Source organism: Giraffa tippelskirchi, chromosome 3 (genome assembly GCF_054371585.1).
Source record: "Giraffa tippelskirchi isolate mGirTip1 chromosome 3, T2T-mGirTip1v1.2.pri, whole genome shotgun sequence".
Taxonomy (NCBI): Eukaryota; Metazoa; Chordata; class Mammalia; order Artiodactyla; family Giraffidae; genus Giraffa; species Giraffa tippelskirchi.
The window spans coordinates 88,567,547-88,584,785 of NC_137277.1; the positions used below are offsets into that span (position 1 = coordinate 88,567,547).

The 17,239-nt window shown below is 36.7% G+C and overlaps 1 protein-coding gene across 11 annotated transcripts in view; it reads right to left on the reverse strand.

Moving 5' to 3' along the window:
* UBR3 (ubiquitin protein ligase E3 component n-recognin 3) overlaps positions 1 to 17,239 on the reverse strand; it is a 202,586-nt gene that overhangs the window by 97,183 nt on the left and 88,164 nt on the right. For 10 of the 11 annotated variants that reach the window (XR_014079020.1, XR_014079019.1, XR_014079018.1 and 7 more), the window contains exons 18-20: positions 14,503 to 14,653; positions 12,431 to 12,527; positions 5,300 to 5,441 (exon numbers count right to left, since the gene is read on the reverse strand). Coding sequence is in view for 7 of the 11 variants with exons in the window: in XM_081577894.1 (XP_081434020.1) it covers positions 5,300 to 5,441; positions 12,431 to 12,527; positions 14,503 to 14,653 (390 nt within the window). In the remaining 4 variants the exon portion in view is untranslated. The remainder of the gene's footprint in view (positions 1 to 5,299; positions 5,442 to 12,430; positions 12,528 to 14,502; positions 14,654 to 17,239) is intronic. The other variant, XM_081577895.1, reaches the window with a different exon arrangement.

The following is a 17,239-nucleotide window of genomic DNA, read 5'->3' on the forward strand; positions in this document are numbered from 1 at the left end:
ATATACATATATGTGTTATACATATCATATATACATATGTGTGTTATACATATCATAATCAGATATGTAAGTAAGTAAACATATACCTTGGTGAAAAGACAAACTAAAACCAAAAAACAGGTTCCCCTCTCAGGATTACACACTATTTTAGGCAATATCCAAAATCATTAGTTCACTGATCACCTAAAGTTTAACACATTAAATAATCCACTAAAACAATTATTATAAAAATACCAGTATCTAATAAAGTAATTTAACAGGAGTATTTTACATCCTAGTTATTTACCCTTTTCTCCTGATTACAAGGATATCAGATAAATGTCTGTTAAACAGGATAGTTCATGCAAATGTGTTTAGCATAGCATCTGCTATACAACTGAGAGCAAAATAATTGTTTATGGAACATTAATATTCTTAAAATCTGTCTCTAAAATTAGTCCTGAGTGTTCTGTGCTCAGAACACTCACTGTTCAGTGTTTAGTTCTGTGCATACCCTGTGTACATGTGTATGCAATGTGTGGTTTATACAAGAAAGGAAAAAGGAATAAAGTGGTTAGGAGAGAGGTTGCTCTGAGGAAATACTGACAAATCTGACCTTATAAGTGGATTATGCAAGCCTTACACATTTTATGCAGGACTCGGTGGGCTAACCTATACCAATCACTCATTCGGTATGATGCAACAAACTATTAACCAGAAGATACATAAAATACCATTAAGGAAAAAACAGCCTGGTAGCCATCTTGTTGTCTCCATTATTAAAAAAAGAAGAAAAAAAGCCAGCTGGTCAAACTAGAGATTCTGTGGGGAGTGGCACTGTCAGCTGCAGGTGAGACTAGGGAGAACAAAAGAGAGGCCAGTCTAGGCTGAGCCTCCTAGAAACTCCCAAATAGCAGAGAGGGCTTGGAAAGGCCTTAGTCACTTAGAAGCTAATCTACTGTGACTAAAAAATTAAGACTTTCAGTTCACTGATTTTCTAATGTTCAATCTGACTACTGAGAAGACTTTTCCATTCATATTTTGTGTGGCACAATGGTGAGGAAAACAGACTTTCAAAACTTTTAAAAATCTGATTTTTTATACAAATTTTGTATATACTTAAGCTATTTGATCTTGAACAACATCTGGTCTTAAGTTTCCTCATCTTTAAAACTGGAATAATAGCCCAGAATTATTGTGAGGATTATATGATTAACATCTGTAATTTGCTTCATACAAGATGTAGCAACTGGTGTTCAACAAATAGTAGGGAGGTGGTGTAGACGGATGGTGGGAAGAGCAGTAAGAGGGGACTGAGTGTTGAGAGGCAATAGAGGTAATCCTTTCTAACCCAAGACTTTACAGGGAGGAAACCAAGGTTCAGCCACACACTCAGCTAGTGTACGCAATACTAGAACACAGATTTCAGACTTCAAATAACTACATACCATTACTACTCTGCCTCCTTTTAATAAATAAAGCATTATTAGCTAAAATCAAATAAATTTTGGCTTGAAATCCTGTGGCATTACATCTTACAGCTTCAAATGCATAACTTTAAGGTTCAGTTCAGTTCAGTTCAGTCGCTCAGTCATGTCCGACTCTTTCAGACCCCAAGAATCGCAGCACACCAGGCCTTCCTGTCCATCACCAACTCCCAGAATTTACCCACACTCATGTCCATCGAGTAGTTGATGCCATCCAGCCATCTCATCCTCTGTCATCCCCTTCTCCTCCTACCCCCAATCCTTCCCAGCATCAGGGTCTTTTCCAATGAGTCAACCCTTCACATCAGGTGGCCAAAGTATTGGAGTTTCAGCTTCAACATCAGTCCTTCCAATGAACACCCAGGACTGATCTCCTTTAGGATGGACTGGTTGGATCCCCTTGGAGTCAAAGGGACTCTGAAGATCTTCTCCAACACCACAGTTCAAAAGCATCAATTCTTCGGCGCTCAGCTGTCTTCACAGTCCAACTCTCACATCCATACATGACTACTGGAAAAACCATAGCCTTGACTAGACGGACCTTTGTTGGCAAAGTAATGTCTCTGCTTTTTAATACGCTATCTAGGTTGGTCATAACTTTCCTTCCAAGGAGTAAGTGTCTTTTAATTTCATGGCTGCAATCACCATCTGCAGTGATTTTGGAGCCCTAAAAAACAAAATCTGACACTGTTTCCACTGTTTCCCCATCTATTTCCCATGAAGTGATGGGACCAGATGCCATGATCTTAGTTTACTGAATGTTGAGCTTTAAGCCAACTTTTTCACTCTCCTCTTTCACTTTCATCAAGAGGCTCTTTAGTTCTTCTTTGCTTTCTGCCATAAGGGTGGTGTCATCTGCATATATGAGGTTATTGATATTTCTCCTGGCAATCTTGATTCCAGCTTGTGTTTCTTCCAGCCCAGCATTTCTCATGATGTACTCTGCATATAAGTTAAACAAGCAGGGTGACAATATACAGCCTAGACGTACTCTATTTCCTATTTGGAACAAGTCTGTTGTTCCATGTCCAGTTCTAACTGTTGCTTCCTAATCTGCATACAGGTTTCTCAAGAGGCTGGTCAGGTGGTCTGGTATTCCCATGTCTTTCAGAATTTTCCACAGTTTATAGTGATCCACACAGTCAAAGGCTTTGGCATAGTCAATAAAACAGAAATAGATGTTTTTCTGGAACTCTCTTGCTTTTTCGATGATCCAGCGGATGTTGGCAATTTGATCTCTGGTTCCTCTACCTTTTCTAAATCCAGCTTGAACATCTGGAAGTTCACGGTTCATGTATTGCTGAAGCCTGGCTTGGAGAATTTTGAGCACTACTTTGCTAGCGTGTCAGGTGAGTGCAATTGTGCGGTCGTTTGAGCATTCTTTGGCATTGCCTTTCTTTGCGATTGGAATGAAAACTGACCTTTTCCAGTCCTGTGGCCACTGCTGAGTTTTCCAAATTTGCTGGCATATTGAGTGCAGCACTTTCACAGCATCATCATTCAGGATTTGAAATAGCTCAACTGGAATTCCATCACCTCCACTAGCTTTGTTCATAGTGATGCTTCCTAAGACCCACTCGACTTCACATTCCAGGATGTCTGTTTCTAGGAGAGTGATCACACCATCGTGATTAACTAGGTCATGAAGATCTTTTTTGTACAGTTCTTCTGTGTATTCTTGCCACCTCTTCTTAATATCTTCTGCTTCTGTTAGGTCCATACCATTTCTGTCCTTTATCGAGCCCATCTTTACATGAAATGTTCCCTTGATATCTCTAATTCTCTTGAAGAGATCTCTAGTCTTTGCCATTCTATTGTTTTCCTCTGTCTTTGCATTGATCGCAGAGGAAGGCTTTCTTATCTTTCCTTGCTATTCTTTGGAACTCTGCATTCAAATGGGAATATCTTTCCTTTTCTCCTTTGCTTTTCGCTTCTCTTCTTTTCACAGCTATTTGTAAGGCCTCCTCAGACAAGTCATTTGCTTTTCTGCATTTCTTTTGGAAGCAAAAAAACCTTTTTAGGTACTACAATTAAAGAGAAGATGGTTTCTGGGGATTTTTATTGACATGTTCTATATTAAAGTTTTTAATATTAAACATGGCAGGAGATGAAATGGTTTACTGACATTGATTTTTAGAAAGCTGACCTGCCAATGCAATGTCATTTAAAGGTTCTTCTATTATCATAAAGTCAGGAATGATATTACAAAATTGAGATTTTTAAAAACTCATTCATAGTAATCTTGTAACAACTAAATACTGCCTTTCTATTTTTGAGGAAATATTATTCTTATAGTAAGCAAACGAAAATGTTGACAAAATATAATTTCAAAGGACACAAATCATTTGCAGTAGTCTTCTTCAATTTTTAAATCAAGATTTACTGACTTATTCACTTATTTAACCTTATTCAGTTATTTAACCTCTAAAACTCAAAAAACATATCTGAGGTCTTCCCTGGTAGTATAGTGGGTGGGAATCCGCCTGCCAACGCAGGGGGCACAGGTTCGATCCCTGGTCCAGGTGGATTCCACATGCTGTGGAGCAGCTAGGCCCATGAGCCACAACTACTGAGCCTATGCTCTGCAACAAGAGAAGCCCCCACAATGAGAAGCCCACACACTGCAACCAAGAGTAGTCCCCACTTGCCCTAACTAGAGAAAGCCCACGTGCAGCAATGAAGACCCAGTGCAACCAAAAATACATAATAAAATGTTTTAAAAAAATATATCTGAAAGATGAGAATAAAAACAGAACTGTCACTCATAAGGATTTCCACTAGAATTAAAATAATGTATATATGTGTATACAAAGCATTTGAAACAAAATCTGGCACTAAGCAAACATTGAGAAATGTCTATAAAAGATCAAAACTATAAATATCCTTTTAATAAGAAAAATATTCTGCTATTTTAATGAAAAAAGAACATATTTTACTGAATAATTTTCTTAGAAATTAATGAAAATAAACCATTCAATTGGTTTTATGAGGCCCATGTCTAAAATTTTAACAGGAGTAATTTCTGCAAGTAAAATGAAAAACTGATCATGGGATAGAGTTAAAAAGAATAGGAGGTACAGAAATCTAAATGCTTGTTTATAAAATCTAAAAGTTTGTTTACATCTCAAACATTAAGAAAAAAACCAAAATGTCTGCTAACTAAATTTAATATATGAATTTTCTTAAATAATTTAAATAATGTATATGTTCAGTTCAGTTCAGTTGCTCAGTCATGTCCAACTCTTTGCAACCCCATGAATCGCAGCACGCCAGGCCTCCCTGTCCATCATCAACTCCCAGAGTCTACCCAGACCCATGTCCATCGAGTCGGTGATGCCATCCAGCCATCTCATCCTCTGTCGTCCCCTTCTCCTCCTGCCCCCAATCCTTCCCAGCATTAGGGTCTTTTCCAATGAGTCAACTCTTTGCATGAGGTGGCCAAAGTATATATATGCAGTGATTGGAAATTTGTTAACAAATAGGCATACTTTTTACTTTTAAGTTAATTTTTAATTTTTAAAATTCTAATTAGAAGAAACAATAGTTTTTTTTCTTTATATCTAATTGTATAATAATTCCTGTCTGAAACTGATAAGATGAATAGTTTCCCATAACAAATGGTGTAGCTCTGTTATTTTCCAACTTAGATTTGAAATTACAAGAATACAATTCACATACATGTGATTATGACATATCCTCACATATCTTAAATATATAAATACACTTTGCTTTATAAATGGTACTTTTATGTTAACATTATCTTTTGGCATTTTTATTTAAGAATTATGGTAATAAACTCTAATCTAGTCTTTTCAGTCAAATTACTACTGTACCTTGTAAAGCAGAGTGAATAGCACAATGTGTAAAGTTTTACAGTGCAAAAGTCTCATGAGACCTTTATAGCTGGGATGGAGTGGTGTCCTTTTCTTATAGGGTGGCCAAGGATTTCCAGGGAATTTTCCACTCTGTTTTAAACTATAAAAATAAAATAAAACCAAAATTAGATGATAGACTCAAGGTTAAACTGTGATTTAAATGGTGATTCCATAGCTTCAATCACATATGATACATGCTACTTTAGCACTTTTTGTAATAACTTTATGTAAATTTCCAGTAAATTTCCTCTACCTTTTTCTGGATATACCATACTATTGATTCATTACTATTGAACTCACAGCCAAGAGCACTGTAACAGCATGAACAAAGCTTATCTAACAACAAATCTCTGTAAGGCACATCAAAGCTTTCTTGCCCTCAGGAACACTACACGATACTCTGGTACTCCATGTGGGAGACATTCTAAACAGCAAAATCACCAAAGGACAAAAATTCAAAAACATAGCGCTGAACTGACCATGCAAAGGACACTTGTCTATAGTACGAGCTGAAACAAGAGGGCAGAGTTTTGCTTTTTTCCACTTGAACCTAGGTGCCCTCTGCATATCTACTCAAATCTGTAAATAACCAGTAAGGTGCTGTGAGTATTGATTTAAGGTTTACAAATAAATTTACCAAGTAGTCAAATTAGCAAATATAGAATTTGAAAATAATGAGGATCAATTGTATATGACAGAATTAGCATTACAAATCAGTGAGAAAAGCATGGATTCTTCAGTAAATGGTCCTGGAGCTGGTTTTCTGCAGAGGGTAAAAAATAAATAAATCACTACTTCACTCTATACAAAAAAATCAACTTCAGGTGGATTAAAGATCCAAATATAAAAAAATAAAACTTGAGAACTAATAAAATTTAGACAATCTAACCAAAAAACCATCAAAGATAATCCATACACCACTTTCAATGCAAGAATCATGAAGGGAAATTAAGAAGTTTTTTTTAAAGGCTCAATTTCACCCAGTAATCCAGAGATGCAAGTCAAACATTCAGCATTCAAAGTTAAAATGACATAATGAACATAAATGTTTAATTTTACTTTCACTCAAAACTCCAATGAAAATATAGTAACAGTATTTTTTTTTTTTAAGGTGAAAAGCACAGGATGAAGAAAATTCAAAAAGGAAAAGAAAACGAAAATTTTGTTAATCGGAAAGCAAATGGCTATGTGGATGATTCTAGTAAACCTAAGAAAGCCAAATCACAAGAAGGCAAGGGGGAAGGCTGAAAATCAACCCCAATTACTCTGCAGAATCCTCAAAAGGCTCAGAAACTGGAAGCACTTGGTACTTCAATAATTGGGAGTTGAGTGTGTGCTTGCATGCTCAGTCATGTCTGACTCTTTGCGACCCCGTGGATTGTATGTAGCCAGCCAGGCTTCTCTGTCCATGGGATTATCCCAGCAAGAATACTGGAGGGGGTTGCCATTTCCTCCTCCAGGGAATCTTCCCAACACAGGGATCAAACCCACATCTCCTGTGTCTCCTGCTCTGGCAGGCTGATTCTTTACCACTAAGCCACCTGGGAAGCCAGAGTTGGAGGAGATAGGAGGCTAAAATAAGGACTGGATGAAAACTGCTTCACCCCATCCCAACAGAATTCTGGCTGGAGAATTCATCTCTGGAGAAGGTAAAACACAAGCACAGTTTAGGGTAGGAGGATATATGGTTAAAGTCATCAAATGCATTTTGATTCATAATACTTAGGCTTTGACTCCATTTCATTTACAGAATGATGGCAGTGGGACCACTATATTCTGGGCAATATTTGAAAATACTTCTTTGAGAAACCTTACAAAACCAAAAAGAAAATTTCAAAGAGACTGACATAGGGGCTTCTCAACAAACCCGCCTGCTCAAATCACCCCAGAATAAAGCTCAGGATCCACAAGATCCACCAAGGCACTGAGACCTAGCTCTTCATCACAAGCAGCCAGAATTATTAGATATCCTAAGAATTTCTCTAACATGAAAGCTAGAGACTTAACAGCAGACGACTCAACTAAAGGGAAACAGATATTATGTAAGTAGGGGAAAGAAAATCTTAGAAATAAAAAATAAAAAAATACAAGAAGAGGCAAAATGGTTTCCTGTTAAACCTATATAACATAGATTTGGAAGGGGGAAAGCTGGTGCAGCCCACATACCCATATTAGCAGAATTTCCTGACATCTGTATGAGGCAAGAATACCTATAAAGAGGAAAGAACTAATTCATAGTCTGATCTCCATATAGGACTTGATTTTTCCTGAATATCTTCTGAGACAAGGATAGGCTAAGTTGGCTTTTTAGGCATTTCAAGATCCTTCTGTCTGTGGGTATGTTGAGAGCAAAGGCACACTCTTAAGATGCTGATGTGATTCCTCAACATAATACTGATGAGAAAAAACAATACAGACAAGAGAAAGAAGAGGAAATGGAAGCTTCTCAGGAGACTGCTGATATTCCAGGATGTAGCCATAGAATTTACTTAGGATGAGTGGGAATTTATGGACATCACTCAATGGGAACTGTACTTGGTCTCCCTGGGTCCTGTCTGTAAGCCAGACATGGTTACCTTTATGGAGCAAAAGAAGGATCCCTGGGACATGAAGGAAATGGAGACAACAGCCATACATCCAGGAGCTGGGGCCACCACAACAGCCATACATCCAGGAGCTGGGGCCACCACCCAAGTAGAGAATGGTGACTTTAGGATGAGCTCAAGATTTCTGGCACACCACCCTGTTACCTCACCACCAACCAATCAGAAAAAAGTCACGTGCCCTGTAGCCCTCCCCCCAAATTTTGCCTATAAAAAGTTCTCCCTAAAAACCATGGGGGAATTTGGGGTTTTCTAGAGCACAAGACTCTTGTTCTTTTTGCTTGGTCCTGCAATAAACCATTCTCTGCTTAAAAAAAAAAAAATTAGCATTAACATACTAGAGAAATTAAGTTGCATCTATGATTCAAGCAGAGGGTGTCATTACATTGCTTAAAAAAAAAAAAAGAAAAAACTGGTTTCTATATAATACTATAGTGGCTACATATAAGCATAATTTTAAAACAATTCCAATAGTGTATAACAAAATGTTTGAATTATTATATTGCATTTAGCATAGAAAAGCAATTTTTAGCTTTTATTTCTTTGTTTGCTTTAAGCACTAGGACCCTAAATATGCAATGCCTAGATTAATAAAGTGTTCTGACATAAAGGTTATATATTTGTTCAAGGCAGCAGGTAACATCATTTGACTGCTCTTTTCAAAATCATTAATGGAATAATACAAACAAAAAGCTACATGACAGAAAAAAAAATATTAAGTGACTCAAACCAACACCTAATTACTAACTAGTTTGAGACAAAAGTGACACATATAAACTCTTAAAACATACTTTAAAACATGGGCCAGCAACCATTAACCTTCAAGATGGGAAGCAACAGAAGTATCAGAAATTAGAGTTCAAAAAAATTTGCTTTCCAGCTGAATTTAAAATAACCACTATACAAAAACCACATCTGTCTTTTGGAAATGGCCGATAATAGTTCCAACACTGCCATTAACAAACATATTTCACTGAACTTCTCTGGATCACAATGTCCTTGTATGTAAAATATAATACTAAATTGAACAAATGGTTTTCCAGCTGTTGGTTTGTTTTGTTCTTGTTGGGTTTTGTTTTCTTTTTCACTTTAAAAGCCGAATTGTCCATTAAAGGGTATTTTGGAAGGGAGTAAGGAAAGCGAGATGAGCCACCTTCACTTTTTAGCCCTCCTCTTGCTATTGCCCAGCTCCCTCTTTCAGTGATGGCCCCAAGACATTTCTACAGAAGCTGAAGAGAAGATCTTGAAAGGCTTTTCCAGTAATTTTCCAGCAAAGACCTAAGCTCTCACAAAGAAAATGGCTTATTTTCACTTAAACTCTCGGCACAAAAAAATTTAAGAAACTTACTTTTCATTCATTTAGCAATTACTGATTATCTACAAAGTGCCTAGTATCCAGGTAGATTCTGTAGACACAACAGCCTTAATTTACCTACTCATTTTCTCCACAATTCTTCAAAACACCTTTCTATTACCTTCTTGAAATAAAAAAGATCATGCTAAGTAAAATCAGTTTCACCACTTTTGTTCCTTAAAACTAAAAGAAGATGAAAATGACCAATAGCCAATAAGCCCCACACTTTAGGGTTATTTTCCAGTTGTGTTATAATAAAAACTGAACCAGTCAATTATGCCATCATATAAAACAGATCAATAAAAGAAAGAGATGTTATATTTCATATACAAAATATATTTCAAAACAATTAATTAAGTTTTACATAGAAACAAACATATTCTTCATATCCATACTTATTTTAAATATACAAAATATTATTGGGTTACTACAGATTATGCATAAAATTTCACAGATTTACATGAAAATGATTTTAATATGAAGCTAATGTGTATTTATGTACACACTTCTTTAAAACAAAGATTTTTAAACTGCCAAGAAACATCACAGCATTTCAGAAATATTTCTAAGAAACTATAAAGGCATTATACAGGAATTCAAAAGCAAAATGAGGAGAATGAGAGGATGAGAAAAAATATAAAGCAAAATAGGAGAGGGGAGATTTAATAAAAACAGTTCTAAGAATATGGTTTTCTCTATGCAAAGCAGCTACAAGTCAAAATATGACAAGGTTCTAAACAACTAATAACACAAAATAGGTCAGAAAATACAAGGTACCTACAAACAGAAAAGGTTACCTGTATGTCAGTATAGGTTTAAACCACCTTTCTCAACCTTGACAGTAATGACATTTGAGGCCAGAAATTCTTAGTTGTGGGGATCAGACTCAGCCTACGCTACATGTCAGTTTTAGCCCTCTGAAGTCTGTAGACAATGGCAAATGTCCCCTGGAGGACAAAATTCATCCTGGTTGGGAACCAGTGTCTAAATGAAGGAAATAAACTTCTCAAAGCTCAAGTAAAAATCTTCCATTTGAAAAATAAAAGACTACAGTTCTCTTTGCTTCACAGAGTACCTGGTATATAATAATGCACTCAGTAAATGCATATGTGTGTGCTCAGTCATGTCTGACTCTTTGTGACCCCATGGCTGTAGCCTGCCAGGCTCCTGTGTCCATGGAATTTTCTAGGCAAGAGTACTGGAATGGGTAGCCATTTCTTCCTTCACAGGATGTTCCCAACCCTGGGAACAAACCCACACGCCCTGCATCTCCTGTACTGGCATATGGATTCCTTACCACAGAGCCACCTGGGAAGCCCTTACTCAATAAATGTGCATTGTCAAATTGAATTTCACTTGTAAAACTGATTACATTAAGTATTTAATGACTCTTTCAAGGCCTGGAAAGCTTCAGGCCAATCCTAGTCCAAATTGCAATATATTACAAAGTAAAGCAGAGTAATAAAATTAACTATATATTTAATTCTTATATATTCAATGACAAGCTACCACGTACTCCCCCTGAAAAAAGGCAGAGCCACTTAAGACACAAACACTATTTATGAAGGCCAAACTAGGTTTTCCATGGAAATGCTTCCTCCCACCCATCTTTCATTTTCAGCATGAACAATTTCAAATTTCTTTACTCAATGAACAATACTGTGAATGTCTATTATGTGCCAGCACTGAGATAGATTCTGAAGATATAAAAGAGAGACAAAAATAACTTCCTTCAAGTAATAAGAGAACAAACAAAAAAAGCAAAAAAATAGTTGTAAAAGGCAAACAAATAGTTACACAACTATACAAAACTATATAAAGAGGTTGCTAAGAAAGGAGAATCTAAGGCTATCTCCCCAAGAGTTTTACAGAAAAGTAGAGAGAAATGCCTAACTAAGTTTTGTTTTTTGTTTTTGTCTTTCTTGGGGTGGGGGTAGGGGAGTGGAGAGCATGCTAAAATTCTACGCTATAAACTTAATTTTCTTCAGATGTATCTATGATGGTTCTTAAATTCAACATATATCTATTACTGCAAAGTCTTGCCAAAGAGAAGTTTCAATTACACCCCATATCTGTATTTATACTTTGATAGTTATATGAACAAATATTTTCTCAAGATTAAATACATTTAAATCATTTTAAACTTGTTTTCAAAATGTTTAAGCACAAATGAACTGAGCACAAATAAAAGGTGATATTCTATAATGCTCAGCAATACATTAACCTTTTAATGTTTAAAAACAGGAGGAAATATTGGGTTGGCCAAAACACTGATTTGGGTCTTTCTGTAAACTCTTACGGAAGAACCTGTGCAAACTTTTTGTTGTCGTTGTTGTTTAGTTGCTCAGTCGTGTCCAACTCTGTGCCAACCCATGGACTGTAGCCTACCAGGCTCCTCTGTCCATGGGACTACCCAGGCAAGAATACTATAGGGGGTTGCCATTTCCTCCTCCAGGGGGGCTTTCTGACCCAGGGATTGAACCCACGTCTCCATATCTCCTGCTGGAGACAGATTCTCAACTAGTGAGCCAGCAGTGAAGCCCCCGTATGAACTTTTTGACCAATACAATAATATATTAAAAAGCAATCTACAACAATAATATACAAAACTGAATTCTCCATTAAAAAGATATCCTCAAAACTTTTCTGCAATTATCAACATTTTAACTATTTTGTTAAACATTTACATAGAAAATTCATTTTACTTTGACTATTTTCCCAGTTGTTAAGAACACAGCAATATTACCACACTTTTTGTAGTTACCCATCATCTCTGATATGAGACCATTTTATTCTTTTAACTTGGGCCTCCTCTACTGGTTTAAAAGTAGAACAACACAAAATCAAGCTTTGAATTCCACTGGTCAAACAGCAACTAAATAAGTTTGTTATTTTTTATGCTTATTAGTGTTTTCTATAATTTATTTTTATCAGATTAATGTCAGATTTTGGATCAAGATCTAGAGGACATAAATCTCAGCCATATTCTTTTTTAATCTTAAAATATTTCTTTCCTCTAAAGATTTTAAGTATACTTTAATGAGAGCATTATCACATTTGTGATATAACTGACTTTTTTTTTCTATAAACAGAAGATATCCATTATTATACTAATCAATATAACAGACTTACAATGTTGTGTATCTGTCCATTGCAGACTGCACGTCTCTACGGTAAACTGTTCGAAGAATGACCATGACGGGGTCAAATTCGTGATCCCAGACTTCAGCTATCATTCAGAAGGGAGTAGAAACAAAACACTGATGACTTCTTAGGAATCAAGTCAATCTCTAATGACGAACTGTGCATGCATGTTCAGTCGTTCAGTCGTATCTGACTTTTCTGCAGCCCCATGGACTGTAGCCTGCCAGGCTCCTTTGTCCATGGAATCTTCCAGGCAAGAATACTGGAGCGGGTTGCCATTTCCTCCTCCAGGGGCTCTCCCCAGATATCAAACCCATGTCTCCTGCGTCTCCTGCACTGGCAGGTGATTCTTTACCACTGAGTCTCTAATAACTAATTACATTTCAGTATATATTAAATTTAAAAGATGGTAAACTTTAATTTGAGTGAACTTCCTAGGTGGCATTTGCCTGCCAATGCAGGAGACGCAGGTTCAATCCGTGGGTTGAGAAGATCTCTTACAGAAGGAAATTGCAACCCACTCCAATATTCTTGCCTTGGAAATCCCACGAACAGAGGAGTTTGGCAGGCTACAGTTCATGGGATCACAATGGAGTAGGACACAACTTAGCAACCAAACAACAACTTTAGGAGCAAGGAAATGGTAAAACAGATGAGAAGCTATGTCCACTACCCACACTCATTTTAACAAGACTAGGTCTGCTTTTATTGCTTTTGTTTAATAAATTCATTTAAGGCTTAATTCCCCAAAACAACAAGTTTATTTAAACCCTTTTTTTAAAAAAGCTTAAAAAGAACTCATCCATTTCAACTCTGATTTTACAAAGAAGAAGTCAAATCCGAAGATAAAAAATTGACTTTCTCAATATCACATAACTAGCTGATACAATTCAGTACTATATGTGAATATGATACTCAATTTCTTGATTCTAATTTTCAAACGTCCAGTGCTCTGCCTCAGTGTCTCAAAATTTACTGTGTGTGACAACCATCCTATAGAGATAGGTAAAAAAGCAGATTTCCAGGATCTATCTCCAGAAATCTAGATGAGAGAAGATTAGGGTTTAGGCATAGAAAATTATATTTTAATAAGGACTCCAACATGAATAAGTCTGACAAAGGTAATGCTCACATCACATGTTATTAATAAGCAAAGCACTATACAAGAACATCATTCTACTTCTAAGCTCATCTAAATTTTAGATACAAAGTGTTCTCTACAATAAAGAAATACTGTGCTCTTCCTTTAATGGAATACATTCCAACCAGAGATTCTGGATTGTTCTTGCTACCTTTGTGAACTCTCTGAAAATTCCCACATGATAAGGCTTATTTTGGTGCCTTTTATCAAACACAGGACATGTTATTTACAATTTCAAAGTGGGCATCATTTTTTCACTTAGACAACAAGTGTCAGGGGTCAGGGGTGCAAGAAACCTGTAACTGCTACTTTCTTCAAATTTTTAATTTAATGAATATGTGAAAGTGATCAAAACTTCACCTACTTCTGGCTTTTGTCAAGCATGTCTCAACAAATTCAGGGGGAAAACCTTAGAAAACCAATCATTTAAGGAAAAGTTTTCTATGTATTTACATATTTACATATTTACATATTACATGTTCAAAACATATGACAACATTATCAGTATTCCATATAGATTTTTAACTGTTTCAAGTTAAACTTTGCGTAGTGACAACTATTTCAAAATCAAATTTAAAGGGCAAATATACTCAGAGTGTTTTTAAGTATATATTTTACGTCATAATGTCAAGCTCATTCACTTACAAACATAAACTGGTGTTCATATATAAAGTTCCTTTTATAATTTAGACTCATCTCAGAAGTCTTACTATAACATAAACCATAGATTTTTAAATAAAAGGAACCAATACCATGGTATACTGAAAAAGACATACATGTATAAGAAAGTTGAGGGAGAAAACCAAAGCTAAGGAAATAAAAGGCAAACATTTTGTTTCAGTATACACAACGAGCCTTCAAAAACCCTTCAAATTGATACTTGATATTTGAAAAAATACATTCATAGATATAAACGTACCTTTAGGAGTATACATGCCTTGTTGCATAGAACCTCCAGGTTCAAAAACAGGAGCCTTAAAATCAGCTACTGCTGATAAAACTGATTCAAAGCTATAACTTCCTGGAATAATACCACTTTTAGGATTTGGATTTTCTGGAATATAATGCATGTGTCAAGAAAAAAATTAATAACTAAAAGTCAGATTTATAATCTTACTAAGGTATTCTAGTTTCCAACTTTCTTTGCTAAAGTATTCTTATCTTGAGAACCCCATGAACAGTATGAAAAGGCAAACAGATATGACACTGAAAGATGGATGCCCCAGGTCAGTAGGTGCCCAATATGCTACTGGAGATCAGTGGAGAAATAAATCCAGACAGAAAGAAGAGACAGAGCCAAAGCAAAAACAACGCTCAACTGTGGATGTGACTGGTGATGGAAGTAAAGTCTGATGCTGTAAAGAACAGTATTGCCTAGGAACCTGGAATGTTAGCTCCATGAATCAAGGTAAATTGCAAGTGGTCAAACAGGAGATGGCAAGAGTGAATGTCGACATCTCAGCAATCAATGAACTTAAATGGACTGGAATGGGCGAATTTAACTCAGATGACCGTTATATCTACTACTGCAGGCAAGAATCCCCTAGAAGAAATGGAGCAGCCCTCATAGTCAACAAAAGAGTCTGTAATGCAGTACTTGGATGCAATCTCAAAAATAACAGAATGATCTCTGTTCACTTCCAAGGCAAACCATTCAATATCACAGTAATCCAAGTCTATGCCCCAACCAGTAATGCTAAAGAAGCTGAAGTTGAACGGTTCTATAAAGACCTACAAGACCTTCTAGAACTAACACCCAAAAAAGATGTCTTTTTCATCACAGGGGACTGGAGTGCAAAAGTAGGGAGTCAAGAGATAACTGGATTAACAGGCAAGTTTGGTCTTGGAGTACCAAATGAAGCAGGGCAAAGGCTAACAGTTTTGCCAAGAGAATGCACTGGTGACAGCAAACACCCTCTTCCAACAACATAAAAGACTCTACACATGGACATCACCAGACAGTCAATACCGAAATCAGATTGACTATATTCTTTGCAGCCAAAGATGGAGAAGCTCTATACAGTCAACAAAAACAAGACCGGGAGCTGACTGTGGCTCAGATCATGAACTCCTTATTGCCAAATTCAGACTTAAAGAAAGAGGGGGAAACCATTAGACCATTCAGGTATGACCTAAATCAAATCCCTTACAAGCATACAGTGGAAGTAACAGATAGATTCAAGGAATTAGATCTGATAGAGTGCCTGAAGAACTATGAACAGAGGTTCGTGACACTGTACAGGAGGCAGTGATCAAGACCATCACCAAGAAAAAGAAATGCAAAAAGGCAAAATGGTTGTCTGATGAGGCCTTACAAATAGCTGAGAAAAGAAGAGAAGTGAAAGGCAAAGGAAAAAGAAAAGATATTCCCATTTGAATGAAGAGTTCCAAAGAATAGCAAGGAGAGACAAGAAAGCCTACCTCAGTGATCAATGCAAAGAAATAGAGGAAAACAACAAAATGGGAAAGACTAGAGATCTCTTTAAGAAAGTTAGAGATACTAAGGGAACATTTCACGCAAAGATGGGCACAATAAAGGACAGAAATGGTATGGACCTAACAGAAGCAGAAGATATTAAGAAGAGGTGGCAAGAATACACAGAAGAACTATACAAAAAAGATCTTCATGACCCAGATAATCACGATGGTGTGATCACTGGACTAGAACCAGACATCCTGGAAAGCAAAGTCAAGTGGGCTTTAGGAAGCATCACTACGAACAAAGCTAGTGGAGATGATGGAATGCCAGTTGAGCTATTTCAAATCCTAAAAGATGATACTGTGAAAGTGCTGCACTCAATATGCAGCTTGGAAAACTCAGCAGTGGCCACAGGACTGGAAAAGGTCAGTTTTCTTTCCAATCAACCCCAAATAAAGGCAATGCCAAAGAATGTTCAAACTACCACACAGTTGCATTCACCTCACATGCTAGCAAAGTAATGCTCAAAATTCTCCAAGCCAGGCTTCAACAGTATGTGAACAATGAACTTTCCAGATGGTCAAGCTGGATTTAGAAAAGGCAGAGGAACCAGAGATCAAATTGCCAACATCTGCTGGATCATCGAAAAAGCAAGCGAGTTCCAGAAAAACATCTACTTCTGTTTTACTGACTACACCAAAGCCTTTGACAGTGTGGATCACAATAAACTGTGGAAAATTCTTAAAGAGATGGGAATAGCAGACCACCTTACCTGCCTCCTGAGAAATCTGTATGCAGGTAAAGAAGCAACAGTCAGAACTGTACATGGAACAACAGACTGGTTCCAAAATGGGAAAGGAGTACATCAAGGCTATATATTGTCACCCTGCTTATTTAACTTATATGCAGAGTACATCATGCGAAATGCCAGGCTGGGTGAAGCACAAGCTGGAATCAAGATTGCTGGGAGAAATATCAATAACCTCAAATACACAGATGACACTATCCTTATGGCAGAAAGCAAAGAACTGAAGAGCCTCTTGATGAAAGTGAAAGAGGAAGAGAGTGAAAAAGTTGGCTTAAAACTCAACATTCAGAACACTAAAATCATGGCATCCGGTGCCATCACTTCATGGCAAACAGATAGGGAAACAATGGAAACAGTGACAGATTTATTTTGGGGGGCTCCGAAATGACTGCAGATGGTGACTGCAGTCATGAAATTAAAAGACGCTTA